Source organism: Clytia hemisphaerica, unplaced genomic scaffold, assembly GCF_902728285.1.
Source record: "Clytia hemisphaerica strain Z4C2 unplaced genomic scaffold, Clytia hemisphaerica genome assembly, whole genome shotgun sequence".
Classification (NCBI taxonomy): Eukaryota; Metazoa; Cnidaria; class Hydrozoa; order Leptothecata; family Clytiidae; genus Clytia; species Clytia hemisphaerica.
The window spans coordinates 1,775,393-1,802,076 of NW_027103286.1; the positions used below are offsets into that span (position 1 = coordinate 1,775,393).

At 33.4% G+C, this 26,684-nt stretch overlaps 3 protein-coding genes across 3 annotated transcripts; 1 reads left to right on the forward strand and 2 right to left on the reverse strand.

Annotated features, from left to right (window-relative positions):
- Nucleotides 1-1,639: 1,639 nt before the first annotated feature.
- LOC136806684 (uncharacterized) lies at nucleotides 1,640-26,672 on the reverse strand. The gene is made up of 10 exons (XM_067063276.1): nucleotides 26,548-26,672; nucleotides 26,176-26,217; nucleotides 15,806-15,849; nucleotides 15,363-15,410; nucleotides 14,850-14,873; nucleotides 13,144-13,297; nucleotides 10,834-10,862; nucleotides 10,538-10,616; nucleotides 9,336-9,409; nucleotides 1,640-2,156 (listed from the first exon to the last, which is right to left on the reverse strand). Exons 6-10 carry the CDS (start codon nucleotides 13,225-13,227, stop codon nucleotides 2,078-2,080), a joined length of 345 nt encoding a protein of 114 aa, XP_066919377.1. The 5' UTR covers nucleotides 13,228-13,297; nucleotides 14,850-14,873; nucleotides 15,363-15,410; nucleotides 15,806-15,849; nucleotides 26,176-26,217; nucleotides 26,548-26,672; the 3' UTR covers nucleotides 1,640-2,077.
- Nucleotides 5,743-9,274, forward strand: LOC136806487 (uncharacterized). The gene is made up of 3 exons (XM_067063072.1): nucleotides 5,743-6,491; nucleotides 6,834-7,064; nucleotides 8,313-9,274. The coding sequence occupies exons 1-3, from the start codon at nucleotides 5,954-5,956 to the stop codon at nucleotides 8,762-8,764; spliced, it is 1,221 nt and encodes a 406-aa protein (XP_066919173.1). The 5' UTR covers nucleotides 5,743-5,953; the 3' UTR covers nucleotides 8,765-9,274.
- LOC136808288 (uncharacterized) lies at nucleotides 18,600-23,510 on the reverse strand. The gene has a single exon (XM_067064826.1). The coding sequence runs from the start codon at nucleotides 23,508-23,510 to the stop codon at nucleotides 18,600-18,602; it is 4,911 nt and encodes a 1,636-aa protein (XP_066920927.1).
- Nucleotides 26,673-26,684: the final 12 nt, after the last annotated feature.

Consider the following 26,684-nt stretch of genomic DNA (forward strand, 5'->3'; position numbering starts at 1 on the left):
TTTTTTATTGTTTTCAAAATATAGCCAACCTTTATAAGAAGGATTGATGATTAAACGCTTCCTTTAAAAGTTAAATCTTATGGATTAAGCTAAGAACAAAGTAAGAACAAAATAAAGGTCCAGACTACTGCAATGTCTAAATGGATGATGATTTTAAAGTTAAATCTACAGTCACTGAGTGGAACAGCATACGATAGCAATAATGAGGCTCAAAATTTTACTGGTTTCTTAAAAAACACCACTGGTATGACAATTCAAAGGAGTACTTATTTTGATAATTGAAACTTTTTTTCTGAAGAATTCTGTTATCTACTTTATGATTTTACGTAGAAATGATCAATTGGGTCATCTGACCTTCAGATTCGAAGAAAATCCCAAACTTTAAAGCTTAAAGGTGTGTCAGAGAAAATGTTTTTTAATAAGAACAAAGAACATAAGGCTTCGACAGCCAATATTGCGAAAACAAGTTAAGAAAATTTTCAGACTTTGCAGACTCTGTTTCTAAGGAAAAAGCATAAAAATATTCAAAAAATGGTGGAAATGAGAACATCTTAAGAATATTTTTAGGTTTAGGTCTCAAAAGGCTAAGAACATCCAAAGGTTTCGAAAAATTTTTAGGTTGTTATAAAAAAATAGTATCATATGTTATTATAACTTTTTATATCGCTTTATCACTCAAGGTCTATGTAGGCTTCCAGGTAAAAGAAATGAGAGATTATGAAAAAGTTCAATCGATACCCAAAAACGTTAGTTTAAAAGTTACTGTAAATTGCCAAAGCTGAACACGTTCACCAAGGAAACCAGTTCAGCACATTCAACTTATAGTACATTTCATGGTACAAAAACAAGAAGAAGAAAAAGAAAGGAACTTAAAAACAAAATATGTTTTCATGGGGTTTCAAAAAAGATATTGACAAAACGTAACCATAATTGTTATGATGGTGAGAAGAAGTTGTCATTTTCTTGATTTGTTCATTTTCTCAATTTCTTCATTTTTTTAAACTAATATTACAAAGGCCCACGCTATACACGAGAGCAACATGTCCTCTACTATTTAGTTTAAAAGTCATTAAGATATTTTTTCGGATCACTCACACAAACACTCAGCATTTCAACATTGAATTTCAAGCTGAAAGCTGGAGAGGAAGCTTCGACCCTTCCCATGCAAGCAAAAGTGATGCCTTTAACTCACGCCACATTTAACGGATTGGATCTAGCCCTTTTTTGTGTCCGTGTTTTACGACGTTACTTCCAATCCAGCGTGTGTATGAAAACAACGAAGGTCGAACAACTCATGTAGGAGATAAAAGTTTTTTTATAAGAACAAACTATATAAGAACATAAAGCTTTGATGGCCAAAATGTTAAGAACAAGTTAAGAACATTTTAAGCCTTTGAGGACTCTGAATACCCAGTTTCTTAGGAAAATGGACAAAAATGCTCAAAAAATAAGAACATGTTAAGAACATTTTTAGGCTTAAAACTCAAAAAGTTCCATCCAAAGGCTTCAAAAATTTTGAATGTTCTTATAACAAAAACGTGTAATTGGCTTTAAATCGTACAGAGATTCAACTCTAGTCATCGGCTTCACCTACTAATTGAGTCTTGAGTACTCATTAAAGATGATTAATAAACAAACATAGATGGATTGGATTAGTATATTTTGCAGAACGTTCAATACTCAGAATCCGTGTTTTAGTAACTGTTACAAGCATACCATGATTATGTTGTGCCATGTTTATTAAATTCTGAATGGGAATTTCGATCATTTTGTCCAAATCAACCATCAACTTTAAAGCTAATGTTAATAAATGTTAATAATCCCATTAGTTATCATAACACAGTGAGCAGTGATCTTTAACTGAAAGATCCACTTTACACTTGTGTCAATTATTAATGCATATGAACCAATGCCTGATCAATCTCTTTATTCACTTAACCAATAACCAATGGCGAACGAAAAGAGTAGCCTTATAATATAGTTTGTAGCCAATCAGGAACCAGGACTGCACCATCTCACAGCAGCCAATAGATCTCCAGCCAATCAACAGTCCACTCTCTTCTATTTCATCCGACAGTTATTTCGGTATCATTGTTTTGAGGAGAGCAAGGGATGGTATGTCTTTCTGTTGTTGTTGAAATGAATGATTCTTCCAACTGAAAAAAATAAAACGTTATAATAACAATATATATTTTTTTTATTCGTAAGCTTAACGCTTATAAGCATATCCAGGCTCAAATCTTGCAAAAACATAAGCATTCGAGCATATGCTGACCTTCACAAATTCTTCAAGCATTTAATCTCCAAAGTTACATCAAAGCAAGCAATAAATGCAAAATACATTACAACAATAAAGGCATAGCATAAGTATTGGAAGCGCAAAAAATGCATTTTGCTAACCATAACGAGGCCCACAAAAATTACCCTATGCTATGTGCGGTAACAGTTATAATAACATGTTTTTTTTTTAATTCCGTTCTTCATTTTGTCTCTTAATACTTAGAGAAATAATCCGAACGCCTCTACTGAAGAGGTTGAAATCTAAAATTCAGAGACTCGATTCAAAATGATGAGATACATTTTTGGATTTTTTTAGGCAAGGACTTGTTTATGATAGTACAACAGTAGCCACGTTCTGCTTTCCCATGTTAGGGCTTTCGTCTGTCGTTTGAGAAAATCGACGATAAATCTCGAACTTGTCCAAACCCCCCTTTGATAGCCCAAACATCCTTGTGTTAGAGCTCTTTTGTCTTGTTTGTTTCGCTGTTTCAGCTCACTTTTGATACACCATTTAGACATTACTCTTTTGATAACAGCCCTGTCTATCAGTGCTCCTTTGATCTATTCCTGTGTCAGTTCAATTTTGATACACCCCTATGTCAGTTCAATTTCGATACATCCCTGTATCAGAAATCTTTTGATACAGCCCTGTCAATCAGTTCGGTTTTGATACACCCCTGTTCCAGCCCTACTTATTACACAAATGTCTGTCAGTTCATTTTAGAATACAAAGCAAAAGACAAATGCTAGACCAAAGGAACATGCATATTGATTGATAGGGAGATCAAAAAAGGTCGAAAAAACACACTCGGATCGATACATTTTCAATCTATTTGGGTCACGCTTTTGGTCATGAAAGGCAGGAACAAAGAAGATTCATGGCAGAATTAAATGTCTTTCTTAAAAAGATCTTTTTGCGAATTTTCGAAAAGGCACTTACGAAAGATGAGGCAAAGAAGCAATTAGGGGGGGGGGAGGTTCATCCAAAGGATGGAATTTAGGATGATGGGAGGCAACAAGTGATAAGAAAAATCTACTAACCACAGCACACCTTGCTAAAGACAAGGAGACATCCATCTTCTAAATTATTCAAACGCGTTAAGTGTATTAGTTCTTTTGGAATTAGTAATTTCTTTTTGATTATTTCTATATGAAATCTATATTTTATTTGATCATCATTTTTTTCTTTGATACTTTTCGATAATGTAATAGTTAACCTTTTCTTATTATTTCATCTCCCATCAAGATGAAAGGATTGGCCTGTCTGCTCTCGCACTACGTTTAGAACGCATTCAATTTATTGAAACTATATACAAATGACCCCATACCCTTTTTACTCACTCTATCTATCTTCCTTTGAAAATTGAAACGAGAATAATCTTCGTCAAATGCAAAAGAAATAGAACAGGAATGGGATGATAAGATTTTCTATGACTGATAATAAAACGCAAAAAATAGTTTTGTTTGTCATGACTATGCTGATTTTTACAATAGGCGTTGGTCTTTAGTTCAATTAAGAAAAGTCAGTTTTTTAAATATAAGTATTGTGCCCTGTTCTTTATTTTAACTTTCGTAAAAAGAGATGATAAGGGCTTTAATTTTTATAGTAATACACAAAACCATTGAGGTTTTCGCTAATTTTTCTAAATGCATTTAGTATGAAAAAGGCGAATTAACAGAAAAACAATATCTTCAGGAATATCTGAATTTGAAAAGATCTTTAATGAAGATAACGCAGTACTAAAGAAAGAAAACTTTCTTCTTAAAAAGTTAGTAGTAGACATTTTTTACCCTTCAAGGATTAAAATATGTCAAGTGATGAATTTGAATAGAAAGATTAATGTCTTAATATTATTACTCTTAAAACTCGGAGATAAAACCCTGTTAATTTTATGAGATTAACCCTAAAAGGTACTACTATATTGAATGATAAAAGATGTATTACATTTTAATTGAAATTTTAAAATGCTGATAAAAGATAAAACACTTTGAAATTTCAATAAAAATAAGAGTGCTGTATTTTCAAAATTTGTATGCTATCATGTGACCAATTTTCTTTTGCTTCAGCTTCGTTTAAGTTCATGCTAAATTCCGTAATTCAAGGAGTCCTTTGAAAATCATAACTGAACTTTAACTTAATTACACAAAAGATGGTAAGCTCTGGAATCAAAAATTTATGACCATTTTGAATACCCCAGCTATAATGGCAACTTATTTAGTTTTGCAATAACAAAGTTAATACTTTGAATCATTGGTGCCAGAAAAACTACTTTAATGGGATAAACTTTCGCGGGGATTAAATTTTGTGGATTTCGCGGATTTGGGTGTCATCCGCGAAAATCCGCGAAATTAAGTCCCAATAGAAATTTGAAAGGGCCTAGCCCGCGAAATATTTTTAAACAAAACTCAAAAATTGCCAAATAAATACTTTTTGAATGGTTACCTGCATCAAAGAGGCGCAAATAATGTGTATTTCAACAACCAACATGCATGATTTGACAGTAAAAGTCACAAAATCGTGAAAATATTGCCACCCAATAGTACCACCCGCGAAATTAAATCCCCGCGAAATTTTTGAATTTCGCGGATAGGCCCAATCGCGAAATTTAATCCCCGTGAAAGTTTATCCCATTAAAGTAGGGTTTTATTTATGTCAAAAATAAAAATCTAAGCTAGAAAGCATTTCAAAACTTTTTGATTTGCCCTGTGGTAATGGGAGAAATAGGATTTTTTAAGATTTAAAATTGAGAAATGGAATCACAGTCATGTTGTCACTTAATTTACTCAATAAACAGAAAAAGTCAAAAAATGAAATATATTTTGAAAAAAAAAGCAATGCAAAAAAAGTGAAAAAAAGATTTTTCCAATACTTTCACTTAATTCAAAAAGTCATGCGATTTTCTTATTTTGTATCTAATTATGTTACGAGAGGAACTGAAAGATAGAATTCTAAAATAATTTTTTATTGAAAATAAATTAAATTCATGTCCCTTTAGTCTGTTTAATTATTCATCGTTGAACCCCCTTTATGATAGGCATACGGTCATACAATAAAATTTGTTGAAATTCTCATTTCAATTTTGGTATATGATTTAATTAGGGTCGACAGGTTTTTCTAACTAAAATACATACATTGCAGACAATGGAAGAGGTTTGAAAAAAAAGACAAATCAAAACGAAAGAAAAGAAGAATGGGACTAGTAAACAATAAAAAAAAGGAATAAACTAGAATAACTCGCAATAGATTTATCTCTCTTTGATTGTTACAAAATATTGTTACAAAAAAAATGAAAATCTTGAAAAAAGATACAATACGAAAAGATGATATCAATCACATGATCACTTAAAGAGAAAGAATTAATCTTCAATGAAAAGGAAGAATAATATAATGAAAAAAAGACAATGGGAAACAAACAATGAGAAGACAATGGTTGTTAAGACAATGAAAACGAAAGTGCTCGTTCGACTGCAAACAAAACATTACAACGCTTACAAAGGAACCGCAGCCTTTTAAAGTCACACTTTTATATAAAGAGGGGGGATCAGATGAAGTATGAGGAAAAGAAACATTTGCTTCTGGGCTAATCTTAATCTGCTTTCAACCTTTGTGAGGGAACGTACATCCTCTTAAGATCAAGTGGATTCTCACCTGATATTGGTCAACTGTGATAGAATGTCGAAAGATATATTAGTGTTGAATGATGCTGGAGAAGAAGTGATGCTTGACCATGGATTGGTGTCTGATAATCTGAATTGCGATAACCAAGAGTTACCAACACCAGCCTGTAGATCATCTTATAGCAAGGCGCAACGTTCTGGTAACAGTATAAACACTAGTGGTGGTGGTATTGGCAATAAGAAAGGTTTTCGTATTGATGACATTCTATTCAGTGTATCGAACAACGTTTTAAGGAGCACTAGTTGTTTATCGTCCACCGCCTCAAATAATGGACCGATGCCGTCATCAGAGCCGTCCTTATGCTCGTCATCGTCCAGTCATGGTTCATCGCCGGATCAAATGTCTCCTGTTCTATATTTACAAGATGATCATCCCAATACGTCGTTGTGTGGCATTGATATAGAGAAACAACGTCATCCAAGCATCGACAGAATGTCACCTACCATGTTAGGTTGTACTCGATCACGGTCACTTTCACCTACATTAGTTCATCCTTCACCGACTCAAAATTACTCACGACTTTGTCCCGATGGTAAGTGTCTTAAATAAATCAATGCTAGGAATCTGCTTGCTTCGGCTTCAACTTCAGTTTCAGAGCCATTTGGCAATCAATTTAGCAACAAAAAAAAGATCGATTACTTTGTTATCTACCCCCCATAACGAAAGTAATTATTTTGAGCAATTCATGCTGACATGACGCCTATACACTTAAGGTTCTTCGCTTATTATTAGTTTTAGCAGATAATCCTTTCAGTTTTACTCAACGTTACTTAGGGAAAATACACTTAGGTCTTATGGTAGTAATAGGTTAATACAAACAGTTGTGTCTACTGTGAATATTTATAAAGAAAATACCCCTTAATCTTTGTTACAGCTCATTCCTTGTATTCACCGTCACTAAACGACGCCAAAAAGCCGCGCACGTCCTTTTCACCAGATCAAATACAAGCACTTGAAGATTCTTTCCAAGAGAAACGATACCTTAATCACACGGAACGAATGATATTGGCTGATGAGCTGAACTTGACCGACTGTCAAATTAAAACCTGGTTCCAAAACCGTAGAATGAAAATGAAGAGACAATACAAAGAAGCAGTAGATAAAGGTAAGACTCATTTCTTTCCTACGTTTCTTCTAATTTTTCTTGTGAAGCCCTCGAAAAAAGGCTGAAGTTCCCCACTAGTTTTATTGTTGAAAATTTGATTATTGATGGCTTTTGAAACGTTGCATTGAAAAGGAAATGATAAATATTTCTATGAGACTGGGTTATCCAGATTTTTATTTATTTGTATTTTTAAATTGACAAGAACTTGATGCAAGTTTATTATACCAAAACGGACTTGCATCTTATTCAACCTAAGAATAGTGAATAGTAAAATATATTTATTTTAATGTGTCAACCGATATACGGTCTTTTTCGGGTGTTTCCGTGTAAAGGGCTACTGGCCCGCTACTTTATGAAAAAAATGAATTTCAGAATCTAGTACGGGACATTTTTATATCATTTTTTAAATGAAATGTGTTTTGGCTTAGAATTAGAATTTCTGGTTTTTTATTATTATCAAAATTACATGTAAGTTTAATATAGCCTTTTTGTCAACGATCTAGAAGATAAAATCAAGTGAAAGATTTAATTTCACAGTAAGGTAGTCCGAGAACCATGCTGTCGTCACAGTATCAGAAACGATTCTAAGGGTTTTGTAGACTGTTTTTATGGTCAAAACCATTCCAAATTAATATATTCTTTTATCGTTTACATTTTACATTAACAATCTCTCTCCTATATTCGATAGTTTAGTAATATCTTTTAGGAAACAATACCATTATGTGGTTCCTCGAAATGAAAATGAAAAATCTGTTTTTAAAATGAAAATTTCTATAAAACAATAAAACTTTTAGATATGGCTAGTTCGATAATCGATACTCATTTCCGTGTAGTGTCCACAACCTCCCGTAGACGAAATATCTTATTTAAAATCACGAATCATATCTATTAGGATTCTATTGTTTAAGGCATCATAGCAACCAAAAGAAAGACAAATGATATTTTGAAAATTCTGAATTTTCTTTCAGTCATTTATTCTTTAAAGAAATCATATACAAATTCAAAATGAATTCACAGATTTAATCAAATTAAAAAATTCTTCAGAAAAAATTGAAACAAATTAGATTTTTCTATTATACTTTATTAGAAATAGAACATTAAATTAAATTGCGAAAGGAAATCAAGGATTTCATTGAAGAGAAAAATAATTCAGAACAGTATGCCATAACTATGCCGACTGTATTTGATTATTATGAACTATAACTTTTAAATTATCTCTAAGCAAAAGCTTTTTCATCTTCCTTTCAGGATACCTGATACCATATCATCCATATCCCTTTCCACGCTACAGTCGTCTTACACCCGCACATTTCGCCTCACTGCCCGCTCTCAACGCAAGACGATATCTCGGAAGTAAACAAAACACGGGCGGCCGCCCTTATCATCATAGCTCATCATGTGGCGGAGGCTCAGGTGGGTGCCATTGTTGCTCCACACCGAGGTCATACCCTTCTCCGAGAAGTGAGAATTTCCCATCACGGACTAGTACCAACTCAACACCGTGCTCACAGGCTGAGTGTACAGATCTTTTCCCGTTTCGCTCGCGAAGAGGACCTGAAGTACTACCGAGCGCTAGAAATGTCGAAAGACGGGATATGCAATACGAAAGCGATTTTCAAGATTATTTTAGGCAGCTGCCAAGCAAACATGAAGGGAGTAACTCAACTTCTTCAAGTGAGCGCAGTAAGAAATACGTTTAAAGAAAGATGGCGTTGAAAGGGTGCGGGAAACTTTTTTGTGTGCATTTAACGAACAAATTTTTTAGTAACATGTAATATAAATTATAAATAAAAGGATTTCTTTGTAAATAGATGGAATTAGAATAAGTAGGATCATGATTTGAAGAAATAACAGATTTTTTTTTGAAATTCATACACAAAAGAAAATGTAACTCTTTAAACCTCGATTATTGGATTAAGGGTTAGGAGTTTACCACAAACAGAACCAACCAATTAATAATGTAAAGCAATACCATTCCCGTTAAAATTCAAATTTTCCCATATGATTTGGATCGAAAGGGCATATTAAATAAAGGTACAAAACCATAAAAATAGAATATTTTGGGAAAAGCCCACACGGTTTGGATTGAAAAAGATACCGCGCATAAGAATTGAAAAGCCGTTCAAAAAAAGATATACCACCGTAATCGTTACGAGAAAATCCGCGCATGTGATTTCCTTCGTCAAATTTCTTACGCGGCGTATAATGTCAGCTCTATTATACAAGATATTAAAGATAGAGCTGTTCAAAAATAGTAAGAATCAAACATACCTCTGCCTGACAGTGCGCCAACGTAACATGTTGTCTTGTTTGAGAAACTCTATGTTTTCTTCGGTACCCAACACCTGATTGAGAGGGATAAACACTTATGAAAACAATACCCTATATTATGTGCTAAAATGTGCTAAAATTTTAACAGACGACCTAGACTTTTTTATAAGAACAAACTATATAAGAACATAAGGCTTCGATGGCAAAAATGTTAAGAACAAGTTAAGAACATTTTAGGGCTTCGTGAAACACCTAATTTCTTAAGGAAAGGGACAAAAATATTCAAAAAATGGCAAAAATAAGAACATGCTAAGAACATTTTTAGGCTTACAAAACTCAAAAAGTTAAGAACATCCAAGGGCTTCAGAAATTTTGGATGTTCTTATTGAAAAAAAAACGTGTAGACTTTTCTTATAAGCAACTACTTTTCATTTATATATCGATAGAGAAGCGTGATACTCCTGGCAAATCCACATCGTCTAAATTTTATGAAACCGTAAGGGGATCTGGGGCGTGGTAAATTGTTGTCGGGTGAGTGAATATCTTTTGTGTTTAAAGAATGTTTTATGATTTGACAACATATCTAAAAAGATTTAAATTATTAGACTCTAGTAAAAAATATTGATCGTCTCTTTGTAGGAAAAGTTATGTGAAATATCTATAATAGTTGCGGTTTAGCATCAACACGCGTAGAGAGACATGGAGGGGGTTTTACATATAATATATGAAGTAAAATTATGGTTTGGCTTTTCAATTTTGATTCTTCGTTACTCTTCATTTCGACCGTGTGTTTGTGGTGAAAATGAAACACGCGTAAATGAGACAGACATGTATTATTTTTCCCTGAAAGTTCATTGGAGACCCCACTCAAAGGTATATGGTATCAATTACGTAAGAACCAAATGAAGTCAGCCGTAAAAGCTACATCCGAATACTGAATTATCGTAATTTCAAAAATGGTCGGAGTCGTAACTTTTGTCGCTTTAATGATATTCGACTCAGCGAATATCATCAAGCTCGACTGAATAATTTTCGATATCCGATTTTTCTTGTCGAATATCTGCTTAATATACTATTTAATAACACGGATAAATCTGTGAAGCACCCTTGAATTATAACAAGGAACTTTTCTTATCAAACTGAAAAGCACATTGTATCAAAAGCTTATTACGAGGAATTGAAAGGCGAAGATAGATAATTACCTCTTCAATATTATCTGTTTTAGTAACAATAACAGAAGGCAAACGTTGATCTTCTTCACTCTTGATGCATCTGGGTAACCTAAAAAAACAAACTGTAAAAGAGCAAAAGGCTTCGATAGCCAGTTACCATGAACAAGTAGATTCGACCGATCTTTGTTGTGACGGAAACGAAAATTTGATGTGACAATAATCGAACACGGGCATTTGAACACTGCTAAAGACAATGGAGTGAATTATTGTGCGACCAAACAAAAAATGAGAAAATTATCGAAAGAAAATATGAAAGAATAGCTTACTCATATACATGATGCTCATTAGACGTGTCCTGCAGAAAAAGAATAATGATCACTTACTCAAGTTACTCAAGGGAAATATTTTCAGGTGATTTAGTGGGATTAAGAGGGAATTTAGAATAGTTTAAAAAAGAATTGCTTTGTTTCCAGTAAATTAAATTAGGAAAGCAACCACTTTGATAGAAAAGATGACGAAAAGTTTTGGTCGAAAAAATTAGTCTTGGTTTAAGCTTTAATTTTCAAAGTAATCAAATTCGGGATTTGTTTAAAATTGACAAGGTAGTAACTCATTAGTGTAGAAGTCAGACCAAGACTAGAGAGGCGAAAGTGTGCAGCCTGACAGCCCCTCACTAAAAAAGAAATCAAGAATTATCTTGGATAGTTTGTCTTCTGAGCTACTGAAGGGGGCAGTTGCTCCATGTCCCCACAATATTATTCAAGTACAGCATTGACAGCCTTTTTTTACGGGCGCTACGGATCACTAAATTCGACACCCCAGATGAAACAGCAGATTGTTAATAAAGGAGAAAAATAACGAGACGAAGTCGTGCTCGATTTGCAGGCGAAGTTTAGAACTTAATCGCATGATGAGTTATTTTTTCTTATTTGGCGCTCCTTCAAAGAGAGCAATTAATCGTTAATCGCATCCTGTAGAGAGCAATTAATCGTAAATCACACTCTTCAATGCAGCGCAAATGTTTACAAAATTGACTTTAATGTTTTTTTCTTATAGTTTTTTTCATCGAACGTTTTAATTGCATTCGAGATTCATTTTGAGAGAAATAAAATCTATAAACAACAATAAAAGAAAAACATAGAGAGAAGAGAAAAATATGACTTTAAGTGGAATTTACTTTTCCTAACGGGGAAAAAGTAGTGCGATTAGCTCGTAATCACATAATAACTCTTAGACTTCGAAAATTTCACTCGTGATTGTTTTGTTTCGAATTTTCCTCGTCCTTTCGGACTCGGGAAATTAACAAGTGATACTTTAATGGACCTACCTGGTTATGCATTTAACACATATATAATTGATGTCTAAGTGAGCGTGACCATCAAACAATTATTCAGAACACAAATAGTGACGATCTATTAAAATTAGTCGTTTGTTTCTTATAAAAAAAACCGTTTAGAAACCAAAATTTCATGCTCTTTAAATATTCTTTCATATTCAAGCAAGCAAAAAAACATCTATCTCATAAAAAAAATTGAGTAATTTGACTAAGAACATTGATGTATGCTTATTAATAGTGATTCTTATAGATAAACGTGCGTTATTTGAGCTGAAAAATTCGTTTTTTACAAAAATCTGCTTGAGCCATCTTTTACCTACTTTCATACAAAAAATCTGAAAAAATTAATGATCCAATTTTTCACAAAGTCCAAAAAACCCGTTTTTTAGCCTTTTTTTGGCCCAAATTTGCCCCCAAATTTTTTTTTTCGAAAATCGGGCTCCGTCACATTGGAGGGTTTATAGTTATGCATCTTTGTGCAAAAAATCAGAAAAAACTAATGAGCCAATCTCGAGAAAAGCTGGTAACTAACGAACGAACGAACGAACGAACATACAACGGTTAATTTAAAGGACCTCCGCCGGGGTAGGTCCAATAAATGCATCTTTGTGCAAAAATCATAAAGAATGAAAGCTTGAGTAAAGCTAATACCTAAGTAATTGATAATGTGCTAATTAAAAAATATCGAATTTGGGCAGTTTTTCTATAAAAACACGCCAAGCAGCCAAAATTTCATGTCTAAACACACATATTCATCAAAAGTAAGCCCTCATGAGCAAAAAAAAAACATCTATCTCATAAAAAAATGAGTAATTTGACTAAGAACATTGATGTATGCTTATTAATAGTGATTCTTATAGATAACATACGTTTTTTGAGCCAAAAATTTTTTTGCAAAAATCTGCTTGAGCCAACTTTTACCTATGATGGTACCCTACTTTCATACAAAAATTCAGAAAAAATTAATGATCCAATTTAGTCCAAAAAACCCGTTTTTTAGCCCTTTTTTGGCTCAAATTTGGCCAAAAAGATTGTTTTCCGAAAATCGGGCTCCGTCACATTCGAGGGTTTATAGTTATGCATCTTTGTGCAAAAAATCAGAAAAAACTAATGAGCCAATCTCGAGAAAAGCTGGTAACTAACGAACGAACGAACGAACGAACATACAACGGTTAATTTAAAGGACCTCCGCCGGGGTAGGTCCAATAAAAAAAAATCACTTGTGCAATTATTCTCGAATTGCACTCGTTATCATGTGATTACATATACAAATCATAATTTCTTCATTGCCTCGACATACCTTCTTTTTGTTACTGCTTTGTAGTTCAGCCTCATCGTCGTCCATTTCATAAGATGGTTTATTTTTCATCCAATCACGCAACATCTTGTACAAAGATGCTTTCTCGTTGAAACGTGCCAAATTGATTCGACGATCGTACAGTTTAAGAACGTAACTAGATAATGATTAAAAGATAAAAAAAGGTAAATGTTGTCCTGAATACAGTCGCTCTAATGTTGTCTTCTGACCAGCCACCAGAACCGTTGGGAAACCAACGGATCCGGCGAGACTCGAACTCAACCATGCCTATTCAACTCACAACCATGCCTATTTTCTCCCAATTCTGACCAGTCAGTAGACAAGAATTCACTTCCAGCTTTACCAAGCGGCAATTGAATCCTCGGGTTCCACATAGACCCGTAGCTCAATGGTAGAGCAAATGCCCGCGAATGGCATGGTTGTGAGTTCGAGTCTCGCCGGATCCGTTGGTTTTCCAACGGTTCTGGTGGCTGGTCAGAAGATAAATGTTGTCCGTTTTACACGTTCATTTTGTGTATACCTATACAGTTTCTATTATACAGTAACATCTTTTTTTAGAGACACAAACGCTTAAAATAAATGTCATTTGAACATGCTTGAGGGATAGGATTTATTGGAAAATAATTTTATTAGTCAAGGTTCTTCTTCTTAAAAGTCCATTAAAAGTAACATTGATCTTGAAGGAAAGGCCCGGGGACTTTAAAACGAAACCCTTACAGAGCAGAGAAAATTTAGCCAGATTTGAGTAAATTCGAGCAAAAAATCGACCCTTACGTTGCATTTTCTTAAAAGGTTTTGACCATTTGAAGGTGAAAATTGGGACGATTTTCCCAATTTTACATCCTTAGAGTGTACTTTTTCTCATATTCGCTCATTTCGACCCTTGCAGCGCACTTTTAGAAGCTTGGAAAAGGACACTTAAGAGCCGCACCTACAGTAGGTCGTTTACCTTGAGGGCTGATATTTCCATGGTTGAAAATGACCTCGATTATAACTGAGAGATAATACAATTGTGTTTTTAAAAGCAGATTAGCAGAAACAAATTTAGCAGAAATAAATCTTACCTTGCTGAAAACCGGTATGTAGAGATGTATATAAGGTGTAAAAGAAAAAAAAATGGTACAACTCACTCTGATGATATAAATAATTCAAAGATACAAAAAATCATCAAAAACAAAAAAACATAAGCACAAGTTATCTAGATGGAATCCTTTTGGGTTTTCGGTATGGTCTACAGTGTGTCCCGAAAAAAAATGATTCCCTGTAAATATATTCAAGCCTGTGATAAAAGCTATGTTCTAACATCCCGAACTAAAAATCCTGCTTTAGCGGATTTTCTTGACAGTACTGGAATTTCGGTATGTTGATTTTAGACTCGTACCGATAATCCACAAGGAAGGACAAGGAAAATGACAAATTGTTTTGCAGGTTATCCAATTTTAACCTAGTGTCCATGAACGGAAAGTCGAGACTTTAAAAAAGATAAATTTCAAATGAGAAATAATGCTTTTCAAACCTTTAATACCCCCTGACTTTCCTAAAAAAGATTTCTAGTTCTCATTTTCCAGGAAAAAAGGAGTGGGGAAGGGACTCTAATACTACTTTCATAATGGTTTTCCGAGATTGGAAGATAAAAAAGGTCAGGAAATCTTGAATTAAAGAAAGAAAGAAAATATTTGGAAACTTACGTTTTTGTTTTTTATTGTAGGATTCTGTGAATAAAGAAAATTGAAGATTTTAACTAAGAAAATGAAACTGTATTACTTTTTGACGATCGAAAAAACCCATTTTGGAAAATTGACCTCAAAGTCCTTCACTGTTTTCAGGTTTAAATCAAAATTTGATAAGAGTTTTTAGGAAAGTATATCCTAAAAGTGCCACTACTCGATCACTTTTTCTAATGCAATGGTCAATTTATTTGGTACTGCATCAAGTACTACTTTCCTGTTGGTGTGACGGAAAAAGCTTCTCCGAAATTATAGAGCAACAATTAGCCGTTATCTTGCCGTTATCAGAGCAAGGTGGTCCTGAGTCCCCATGATGCCTTTCGACCGTAAAATAGACTGCAAGTCTAAGATTAAGTGTGGAAGAGTGCATTGATGTTTCGGTCCGTTCGCAAGTGAAAGATTTCTTAAAATCTTCAATAGAGATAGAAGCAGATATCTTAGTCTTGCTGATACAATAGGTTAACCCCAACCTACCATTTTGAAATAAGTCTTTCTTTTTCTTGTTCTTTCTAGCATAACGACCTAAAGTAACAAAATCATAAATTACAATAAATTTTTCAAGATTTTAAGGAAATTTTGAGTTATGGAGTAAGGTTTATAAGGCATTGTTAACTGAAGGGACTTGGAAACTTGTTCGAGTTAAGTAAATACCATTGTATAAATTACAGTATATTATATTGAAAAACATTTATATGATGTCTCTAATCAACTTTGTCAACTAAAGTCTGAAATACCTGTACCTCTGTGCCAAAAATGGATGTACTAGTACCAAGGGATAAAAAATTTCACTTTTTCATTTTTCGTCTTCATTGCTTGAAAGTTTTAGATTTTTTTTTCTTATAGTGCTCTAAGTTTATCTTTTCAACGGTCTATGCTTTAAAGTAGAACAAATTTTCTGCGATCAAAAAAGGCTATACCAGAGAAGTTTTTTTTGGTTGGTGTATATGAAGTTGGATTCACTCTAAAGAAAAGAAACAAGACGACTAGAAGTCGAAAATTTCGCCTTAAATAAGACAAGAAAAGAACATTGAAATTGAGAACAATACACATAATTAACTTGAAGAGGAATGCGGAAAATTAATAAGATAAACCTATTTTGAGTGCGTTATAAGAGCGAAAGGTAAGGTAAAATTTCCGATCGAAAATATCCAAATATTTTGAATTCGAAAAGACAAAATTCAAGATTCCAAGCAATCCGTAGGAAAGTTTTCTTTCATTCTAGCCGAAAATCTGCTTTCGTTTTTTAATGAGCAGGAAAATACAGGTTGGTACAGGGGCAAAAACGGGTAACTTGAGTCTCGATCTTATGAATCTAAAAATTATATTTCCAAGTATTCGTAATTCCTAAATTTCGATAGTTCATAGTTCATAGAAAATAGCTAGCAATTTACAAAACTACAAGTATTGTGCAAATTTGGCTTTTTTTCACATCCGGTGGATTTCCGGCTTCCAAAATAATAAAAATTAGTTTTCAGTGTTTCGTTTACATAAATGTCACATTTCGAGTAATCAAACCATACAAAGTTTACATACCAAATCGTTTTTTTTTCCAAAAGGAACAAATCATCAGACATTTCGAAGATTGAGGTCAAGTCTGGATACGTACGTCGAAGAAGTCTTAGTGGAATCATGGAAATCGCGATAAGAATTGTTATTTTTGTATTATCAATGGTCGGTTGGCGGCCGAGCGCGACAGTTGATTTGCTATAGGAATGCTGAAAATCATAAAATTTTATGTTTCCGATGAGCAAATACAGCATATTGTGAAAATCGGATGAAACGATAATATGATACAATGACTATAAGCACATATGATGCAGTATCGATGTTGGCGATTGTATCGAATGTTGGTGATTGTAATGAAAATTTTCAAAGCCATTCGACTCTTTGTTAATAAAGACTGAAAATGACGACCATTTAGGATATTTTGAGATTCAATGAATTCAAGCTGCATTAGGATAAGCGATTACATCAATTGTAATAATTCCAAAATAGAAATATATATCCACTTAAACCACTATTCAACGTTTCAATAATATGATATCAACCAAAATGCATACATATATAGATGAATCAATTCACTTGCAATGTACTTCCATATTTTTTCATTCCATATTTTTCCATATTGTCTATTTTTTAAACTCTGTGACAGTCTTTTTTATTTTGAGTGTGCAAATGAATAACAAAAAGAATGTACAAGAAAATAATAAAACAATTAACAAAAACCTATTAAAAAATGGTAGAAATATTACTTTGTTTTGAATATAATAATTTAAAAAATTCTAATAATTATGTAAAATAGAAGAAAAATGATGAATATAAAAATAGGAATAAATAATACAATAAATAAAATAATACATTAAATGCCATATCCATAGGTATGTAAGTTTCCTGACGAGAAAGTAATCAAAGATGAATTAATGAAAGGCATCTTTAAACTAATTGTCCTTTGTCTATAGATTTCTTTTCTACCATAGACCATCCATAAAAGACACTCACATATCGTCGCATCAAAATAAGAAAGCCTTAAGTCCATTTTTTCAAAAATTGAGTTATGACCATACCGATGCTTTACACCCCATTTTTTATCGAATTTTTGGCTTAAATCCATCAAAAACCAACCTAAAGTGGCCTAATTTTAAGTTTTTTGAAAAATAAGAATTTTTATTTTTGAAATTTTCTCAAGTTAAGAAAGTCTTAAGTCCATTGTCATTTTAGTTGGACTTTAGGACCTTTTAGATTAAGGTTTTAGTTAAAGAGTTCAAAAAAGTTAAGAAAGTTTAATGCAAGAAAGTCTTAAGTCCATTTTGGAGTTAAGACACTTTTTCACTGGAAATCTTTCAAATTTTCAGTTTTAATCAAGGAAATTTACATAGAAAAAAAGGTTTAAGTCCATTCTCGAAAAACATGCTATGAAGAAGCATTCATATCTCCGCAATGGTATAAGTGACAATGTTGATACTTTAGAACTTGAAAGATCTTTCTTCATTTATATTCATATCAAAAAAGCAGCTAGCTAGCCCAACATGGTCAAAAATGGCAGCCATTTCAAACCTTTAAACTTGATTTTCTCAAAACTACAAAAAATGGACTTAAGGCTTTCTTATTTTGATGCGACGATATTTGACCCATTTCTCACACTCTCCCCAACTTAATCTGCAAATGTCAAATTCAACAGAGCCGAAAAAAAACCCTTCCTCTCCAAAGAATAAATGTCTTTTAAGAATAGTTTTTAAACGTCAGAAAACTTACATAAAAATGGACGGGGTGGTGGGATGACCTTAATTGCATATTTCCAACAGAGTTAAGCTTCAATCCTTAATTAAAAAGTTCATTTTATCCAGAATCAAACCTGTACTGATATCATATTAACAGATTTTCGATAACATCATTGCGTTAAAGAGTATTCCTAGTTTACTCAGTCTATTGCAAAAAATTCAAACTGTTCATAAAGAAGCACCTATCACATATGACAACATAAGCAAATGTATCTGAATCGTTGGCTAATTTTCTGATGATTAATTTTTAAGTTAGGTAGAATTTGCTATAGGAGAAAAGAGATATTATACCCTTTTTATTTGAGATAATTTTTTTTACTTCCTGCAATTTTGACCACTCAAAACTAATCATCAGAAAGTTGAGATCATCCACCACCCCAGTTTCCACCCCCCCCCCCCCTTGTCCCGCCGGGAATCGCCTCTGACGGGTATTCTAAGCTAGCAAAGTCAGCGATAATTTGATTCCATCATGATCAGATAAGTTCACACATTTACGAATAACTTCAATACCATACTCGTGCACCAATTCCTTATGTGTCCAAATTTGATCAAGCATTTTCCCATCGATATGTGTTGGAAAGTTCGGAACTAAATCATAATCTTGGAGAATGTCAGCCAACAATTGATCATGCTCCATTTCAAAGCCGTCCATGTTGAAGTCTCCTAAAATGATATCAATTGTGTATCTTTCAATAAATTGAGCAAGATTGTAACAGAACACATCACGTTGAATTCTTGAACTTTTATAGAGAACCAAAACACAAAATTCCTTTTCAGTAAATTCAACTTTTCTAAATTTTACAAGAGAAAAGCATGATGAATGATCATACTCATCAATGTCAATAAAAGAAGGAGAATGACAGACAGTAATACTGTTGAATTTATGCTGGTCAATATTATGACTAAGAATATAATAAGGAAGCTTTTCATGAATACTTTGTTTGTCTTCCTCAGAATGCTCATAACTCATCTGTGTCTCTGTCAGACATAACAAATCATTTTCATACAAAAATCTGTCCTTTTGAATATCAACTGCATGTCGTTTTAAAGATCTTACATTCAATAGGCAAACATTTAAATTAGAACTGCACCTCATAATATCTGCAACTCTTTCAACTTTGCTCTGACGCAATCGTGTGTATTCTTCACTAACTTTATCACTACAGACAAAAGCACTACGTCGATATTGACCAGTAAAGTACAAACCATTTAAATTTTTCACTCTGCTCATTGCAACATACATTTGACCAGCATTGAACTTTCTTTGCCTTGCAAGGTCAAAACTAACGACTACAGAATCTAAAGTCAATCCTTGAACTTTGTGCACTGTACAAGCATAAGCTAGCTTAAGAGGAAATTGTGTCCGAGAAATAATAGGTGAAGTGTATGGGTTTTTTTTGTCAAAGGGAAAATTTACCTCACTCTTTTCAATGGGAACAGTTTCAGTGGCCTTAGCATATTGGTCTTTACTTTGAGCTTTTATTCCAGCCGTCTTATCGTCTAGTTTAACATAAATTAGCTCTGCTTTATTGTTTCTGAATTTTACTTTAGTGACGGTTCCAAGTTGACCATTGATCAACCTATCCTCTATATCAATATTACTAATTAGCATTACTCTTGCCCCTATTTTCAAATCAAATAGAACTGATAAGCCACCTGTATCGTTAAGTGGCAGGTTCTTAACCTTGGTAATTTGAGATTCAGTAAAATCCCTTGGATAAACGTCCATAGCTTCTACATGTATTGTTTCTGAGGGCAGAGTATCTAATCTTTGAATATTATGAAGATGGACTGAAGCATTTTCTGCAAACAAATGCAATGATTCTATTGGATAATCAGGGTGTTCTCGTGTTATCAGTCTAGATTTAATCATACTTTCATCATTACTATTCAATTCACCTACTCTTACATTGTTCAAGAGATCAATGAAGTCAGAGTCATCCTTTTGACGCATAATCTCATCTAATTCTGCTAGTTTGAATAGATGCCATAATTTGAATGCACCAATAATAGGTCCCTCAGTTGAAAATACTGGACTTTGAAAAATTGGAGGTAATTGAAAGAGGTCTCCACAAACAATGATACTTTTCCCTGCAAATGGTGTGTTGTCATTTACACCAAAAATTTCACATAATCTTGTATGGATGTTCAAAAGCTGTTGCGACGAAATCATAGATATTTCATCAATTATTATCAACTTTACATGATGTAATTTATTTCTAATGGCAGTCCTTTGCTTGTCAGCCATATTTCTGAATTTTCCAACTGGAATACTCAATCCTGTGTGTACTGTGGTGCCAGATATATTGATAGCTGCTATACCAGTTGGGGCCAATTTAATAATACGTGGCTTCTCTAGCTCATCACTTTTATATGCTAGGACTTTTGACAAACAATTGTAAATACATTTAATTAAGTGAGATTTTCCTACGCCCGCACCACCTGTTAAAAATATTCTCAATGGTTCTAGTAGTACAGGATTATTGGACTTGGAATTTTGCACATACATTTTTCCCCAATTTAGTACTATATCAAAAATATCTCTTTGCTTAGAATTTAAAGATCTTATATGGGTATTGATTTGGTCATCAGTTTGCAAGCCATGAACTGTTTGAGTAAATGGTGCAAAATTTTGTTCGATATCATGACTTTCATCATCATTTTCACTGTCTGACGAGTTGCTCATTAGGTCTTGTACTTCATCATTTTCTTGTTGAGCAAAGGCATCTTGATTATGCATAAGGTCATTGCGATAGTTTTGAAGTACTAAATCAACAAGATGACCATCAGGTTCAAAAATTTGCTTGTTCTCGTTAACAACTGCATTGACTTCATCTAAATTGAGCTTCAACACATATGAGCCATCAAGTTTCAAATCATTCTCTTCTGATCTAAATGGGTAAAACAACATTAGAATATGGTGGGAAAATTTTTCTGGATGTTTGTTTTTGTTAGGAGTGTAGTACCTCAAAACTTTTGGAACTTTACGAAGCTTAAGTTTTTCCTTACTGTTGAGTAATTTGGCTGATTTTGGAAGTGTTTGGGGTTCTTGATGATTCACTGCACTTGTTGAATCATCTAGTACAGTAGGCTGCCAATCATTTTCATCATTTGTATTTTTTTTTGTGTCTAATGTATAGTTTGCACAGAATGTGGCATAACACATAGTATTGAATTGCCCTGTGTTTGGGCGGTCAATATATCTGTTTAACATATTTCGTTTGAAAAGATCATCAGAATCCTCAGGCAATTCCTCAATTTCTTCTTTTGACTTGAAAATTCTGTACCTTTGATCAGGTAAGTTAGTGTTAACGAATGAAATAGCAGGAAAGCATTTTCTAAGCCACAGTTCAGGCATTGTTAAGTAAACTGCTTCCTGGATTGAGCATTCTCTATTAGAGTTGTAAACTTTGGCAATTTTAGACATTTTCTCAAACTGACTGTCATTTGAATCTTTGGCCTGTTTTAATGCTTCTTGCATTGCAGTTGAACACTTATCTTCACTTTTTGAAAAATAGGCACACATGTATGTAACTGCCTTGTATGCATTAAAAACTGGCTGAATGTCGATATTGGCCTCCCATGCTAGGAGGCCTTCTGCAAAATAATTGTTGACAAAACAAGAATATGGGTCACGTTTTAGAAACAAATGCTGATCTTCGTCTGGTGAGATTGATAAGTAATATTCATACGTTTCATAATTTAACCCTAAAGAATCCAAAATTGTATCAATAGATCCAATTTCAATATAATCAGGCTTATCAGGATCCAGAATGTTTCTCTTTTTAGGATGCAAATTTGTATCTATATACTCTTGAACAGTTTGGATCACATTATTTCTAGCAACCAAAATATCATGTTTTTCAGTTTCAGGTAACCCTTCAGGAAGTGGTTCAGACAAAATAGTATGCTTGCAGAAAAGTTTTCCAAATTGAAATCGGCATTCATTTTTGCGATATTTACTACACGTTCTTGAATGGGAGTGTATTTGATACTTAGTGACTAAATTCCATAATTCAGGACTTTCTTCCCTATCAGGAACATTAGCAGAAATAACACTATCTATGTGTTCAATATACTTTTCTTTTCCATCTTCAAGTTTTGGGACATCTTTAGCCCAAAGCAAACAATGATCATGTGGACTACCCCTGAAAGTAAATTCTACTCTGAGAGCATAGTATGTAATTTTTCCAAGTTGGCCATCCATTATTATCTCTTTGAAAAACAACTCTTTCCTATATTGATATTGACGCACAAGCACAATAGGATTGCTATTAAGTAGGGCACATCTAGATTGGTAATCAAGAAGTTCATGATCAGTATCAGCATCCCCGCTTAATTGTCTGATAATGGTAACAAATTCCTCCCACCGTAAATCTGCACAAGAGAGAGTCATAAAGTATGTTGGGACACCAAGTTGTTTAACCATTGCAAGAACATCAGATAACATATGTTGCCAGTATGCAGGGGTTCCTTTTATAGTACTCATAAACTTGTATGCATTATCAGATGCTACACAATTTTGAATTGTATCATTAAAATTATTTGCTAATAGTCCCGCAGTCAAGTTGGAATTTGAAATTCTCATTGCGATATTGATCTTACTTCTAAGGTTAAGCTGTAGTAAAGTTTTGTGAGCAAAAAAAATGTAATCTGAATCCGAAGCAAACTTTTGAGTGTAATTTAAAAGACGCTGATTAAAGTACTTTGTTGGCGACAATTTTATATCTCGCTCTACGTTATAACCAAATTTCCCAGTAGGAAAAAGATGAGGATGGGCTAGCTCTTCACAGAACTCATCTTGTGTTAATGAATTGGGGGTTTGACCTTCACCTGGAGCTAAAATTGCATTTTCATCATCTAAAATAATGTTTGGCACTTCTGATACAATAACTGTTTCACATGTTGGTGTCCGATACGCACTGAGTGGATCATCAGAATCAAATTCATTCTCTAATTGCTCTTCAAAAGGCTTAATTAAAGTAACTGTTGTATCATCTACAAATCTTATATCATTGGAAGAAGCGCTTGATACAGAACCATTATTTGATAAAACCCTTTCAACATATTCATCATTAGTTACTTGGTCGATGATTGACATATCAATATGTATATCATGATACAAAGGATTATTATTCACTAAAAAGTCCAAAGTTTCAAAAACTTTTTGTCGTCTTACTTGCTGTGAAATAACAGGGTTTTTGTAGGATATCTTTCTTTTTAGTTCAACATTTATTACCCCACTACTATCACTTCCTCTAGGAAGTACTTTGCATACACCTGGTGTTTCAATGGGAACATTGCATATTGCACCTTGTAATTTAGGGAATTCTCCTTTACGCATTATCATGACTTTAGAAAATAAAATTCTTTGAGCCACTAAAATTCTTTCCAGTTTTCGTATATCATTTAGATTATCTGGGAGATCAAAAATTTGAAGTTTGTTAGAAACAGACTGGCATGGGATTTCTCCCTTCATTAATTTTCTATGGCAGGTTGTGCATACGTAAAAATTACCATCAAACGAGGTTACAGGATTAAAATTTTCTATTTCTTCAAAGTTGACCAATGAGAACTTTTGTTCATCAAAACCAAACACAGATTTTTTAAACATACAGCGGTTACACATTACACAGATGTAGGAAGGGCCCTCATGTTTTTTCTGCCTGAAGTTGTCAACCCTTTTTCCTAAATCAAGTTTTTTCTTGATAATATAAGCAGATTTTGCAGCTTTGCGCTTTGCTTCCTTTTCTTGTTTATGTTTTTCTGATCCTTTATTTAATTCCCAATGCTTACGTTTGTTCTTCTTTACCTGTTCATGCTTATCCGTGCCTTGGATTTTTTCACGTGACCTTTTCTTAGCAGCGTTTTGTTTTTCCAATAAATCTTTATATTGATCAGTACCTTTAATCTTTTCAACTGATCTCTTTCGTGAAAAATTTTTTTGTCTGCGTGATACTTGCCTTGATACAGTACTATTTATACTTTCCTGATCATGAAAATCAGTTTTGAGATAAATGATATTGAAAAGATTTATGTTCTTATACTCAGATCTTATATACTGTTTAATTTCTTGTAAGTTGTCAAACTTTAAAAGAACTGAGGTTCCAATACTGCCTTCAACTTGATGGCCTTCGGAGTCTCTGCTATGCGAGTCAAAAAAAAAGTAATTTTTGTTATAGTGCATTACAGCTAGGCAATTTCCGGCTATTACTAAAACTGCACCAGAATGCTGCATTAAAAGTTCCTCCTGAACAAAATTTACTGAAATATTACCAGTCTCAAAATAGCCTTCAAAAATGTTGAAATTCAGTGCACAAGTGCTACCTCCTATGTCAATTGTCTTAGAAAACTGTTCAATATATGGGGACTGCCCTTTAATACCCAACTTTTTAAAATTGAAATCACCTTGGTCTAAAACATAATCCAAATCATGACTCTTCCATAGTGATAATTTTCTAAACTTAGCATAACAAATAGCAAAAAAACAATTCGAGGAACATTGTATACCCGCCGTCTCACCAAATTTACCGTTGCCCTGATGAAATGAACCTTGAACATTTGGACCTGGGTTAAGTTCTACATCGCCTGATAATAGGAGTGTATAATTAACTTTGAAAAAAGTAAGGTTTGGATCTCCCGCTACATTGGGATATTGAACGAAAATTCCATTTCTTGAAAGATTGAGAAAATCTAGAGGTGTGTAAAGCTCTGTTAGCTCAAACGATTTTGGAATTGCAAAACATAGGAGGGTAAAAAGTGCTATGAAACGAAGAACAGGTCTCAATAGTTTTAAAAGGGCATTATTGGATAGGTCAGAACCAACAACAATAGATTTAGCAATGCATTTCACGTTTCTCTGAGCTGTAAAAGCAAAACTTCCTATCCGTGCACGATATAATGCAATAGATATCATCTTTAAACACAGAACGCAGAACAACTACTCTGACTGAAATAATTTCTAGTTAAGTGCTGTTTATAAGGTATCTAGAATCAAATAATATATTGTTTTCAAAATTATATTGGTAAGAGCTGACAATGCAGCTTTGTATATTTGAACTGACAATGCAGTTGAATTGTTTGAGAGCTGTCGATATCGCACAAGCTCGGTACGGTCGCAGGCACAGGATCCACACCTGCCCTGGCCTTGGGTTGCCGCAATCAGATTCACAAGTGAGTCTCGACCTTGAATCTGAAGGGCGGGAAAAAAAACCACAATCAGATTCAGTGCAGTGAATGAATCTGAAAAAAAGTGGCAAAAAAAAAAAGAAAAGATGCCTCAATCACTTTTTAGGTGAAAGGGCAAAAAAGGTACTTTAAACAGATCCACTAGAAAAATAACTCTATGTGGAACTGGAAAAGCAAAGTTGAAAGTCTATACTTACTATTTCTATCTTAGTTAATAATTTTTGCTTTAAGAAGAGTGTAACACAAGGAATTTACTCAAAATCGATGGATGCAAACCTGCAAACGCTTCTAAAAATGAAATTCCTCCTTGCCTTCCAGAAGTATGGTGCCGTACGCGTCAGACTGTGGAGCTAATGATACAATAGATAAAATCAACCTGATCATCTCATTACCTCCACAATTTTTTTTTTTTTTTTTTTTTTTTTTTTTTTTTTTTTGTTTTTGTGACGTCAATCTTCTGGTTTGGAGTTCGAAAAAGAATATAGTAATTAAATATTAAATTACCTCCACAATACCGAACTAGTATGAGCTAATATGAAAGATATGACGTAATCTTAAAAAAACCCGCGAAAATTGCCGTGGTTAAACGGAGAGTGCAAGTTTAAATTAAACTTAGTGAGTTCATCCACCGTATCGAGTACTTTCGTTTTCTAATTTTTTTTCCGAGGACACCACAGAAAGGCTATCGTAATACTTTCGCTAAGCGAAATTAATAATATTTCAAATATACTGTGAGCTATAAGATCATCAAATAACATCTGAAATTATTTATCAATTAGGATTATAAAAGGTTTAAACCTCTCTCTAAGAGAGGTACCTACCTTTTTGCTTTATCATCACCAAGATTATTAGCTGGAGTTTGTCTGGAAATGAGAAAGGGAAAGAATGGTTTTAGTAGCATGTTATAAGAAGTTATATATTGTAATTCCTGTCTGAAAATCTCCTAGGGTAAGGGTCACAAAAAGATAATTACCAAATAACGAATCTTAGAAACTTCTACTGTTATACTAAATATTGGGTATTCATTCCGTTTGGCAGCAGAAAATTGTTATACCAAAAAGTTATACCAAAAATATTAAAAGTTTTGGACAACAACTTTACATGAGAATTATTTTCTTCCTTAGTGATTTTATACAGTATGATATGATTCTACTCCAGTACATCGTAAGTTATAATACAATAACATTACTTACCCATCTTCATTTTTATCAAAAATATCATTCAAAATATCTTCCAATTTCGATCTTGCATCATCCACATTCTGAGCATCTTTCTCTATATCTGGAGTCTTTGATGTTGACATTTCAATATTTTTTACACTACTGTAAAT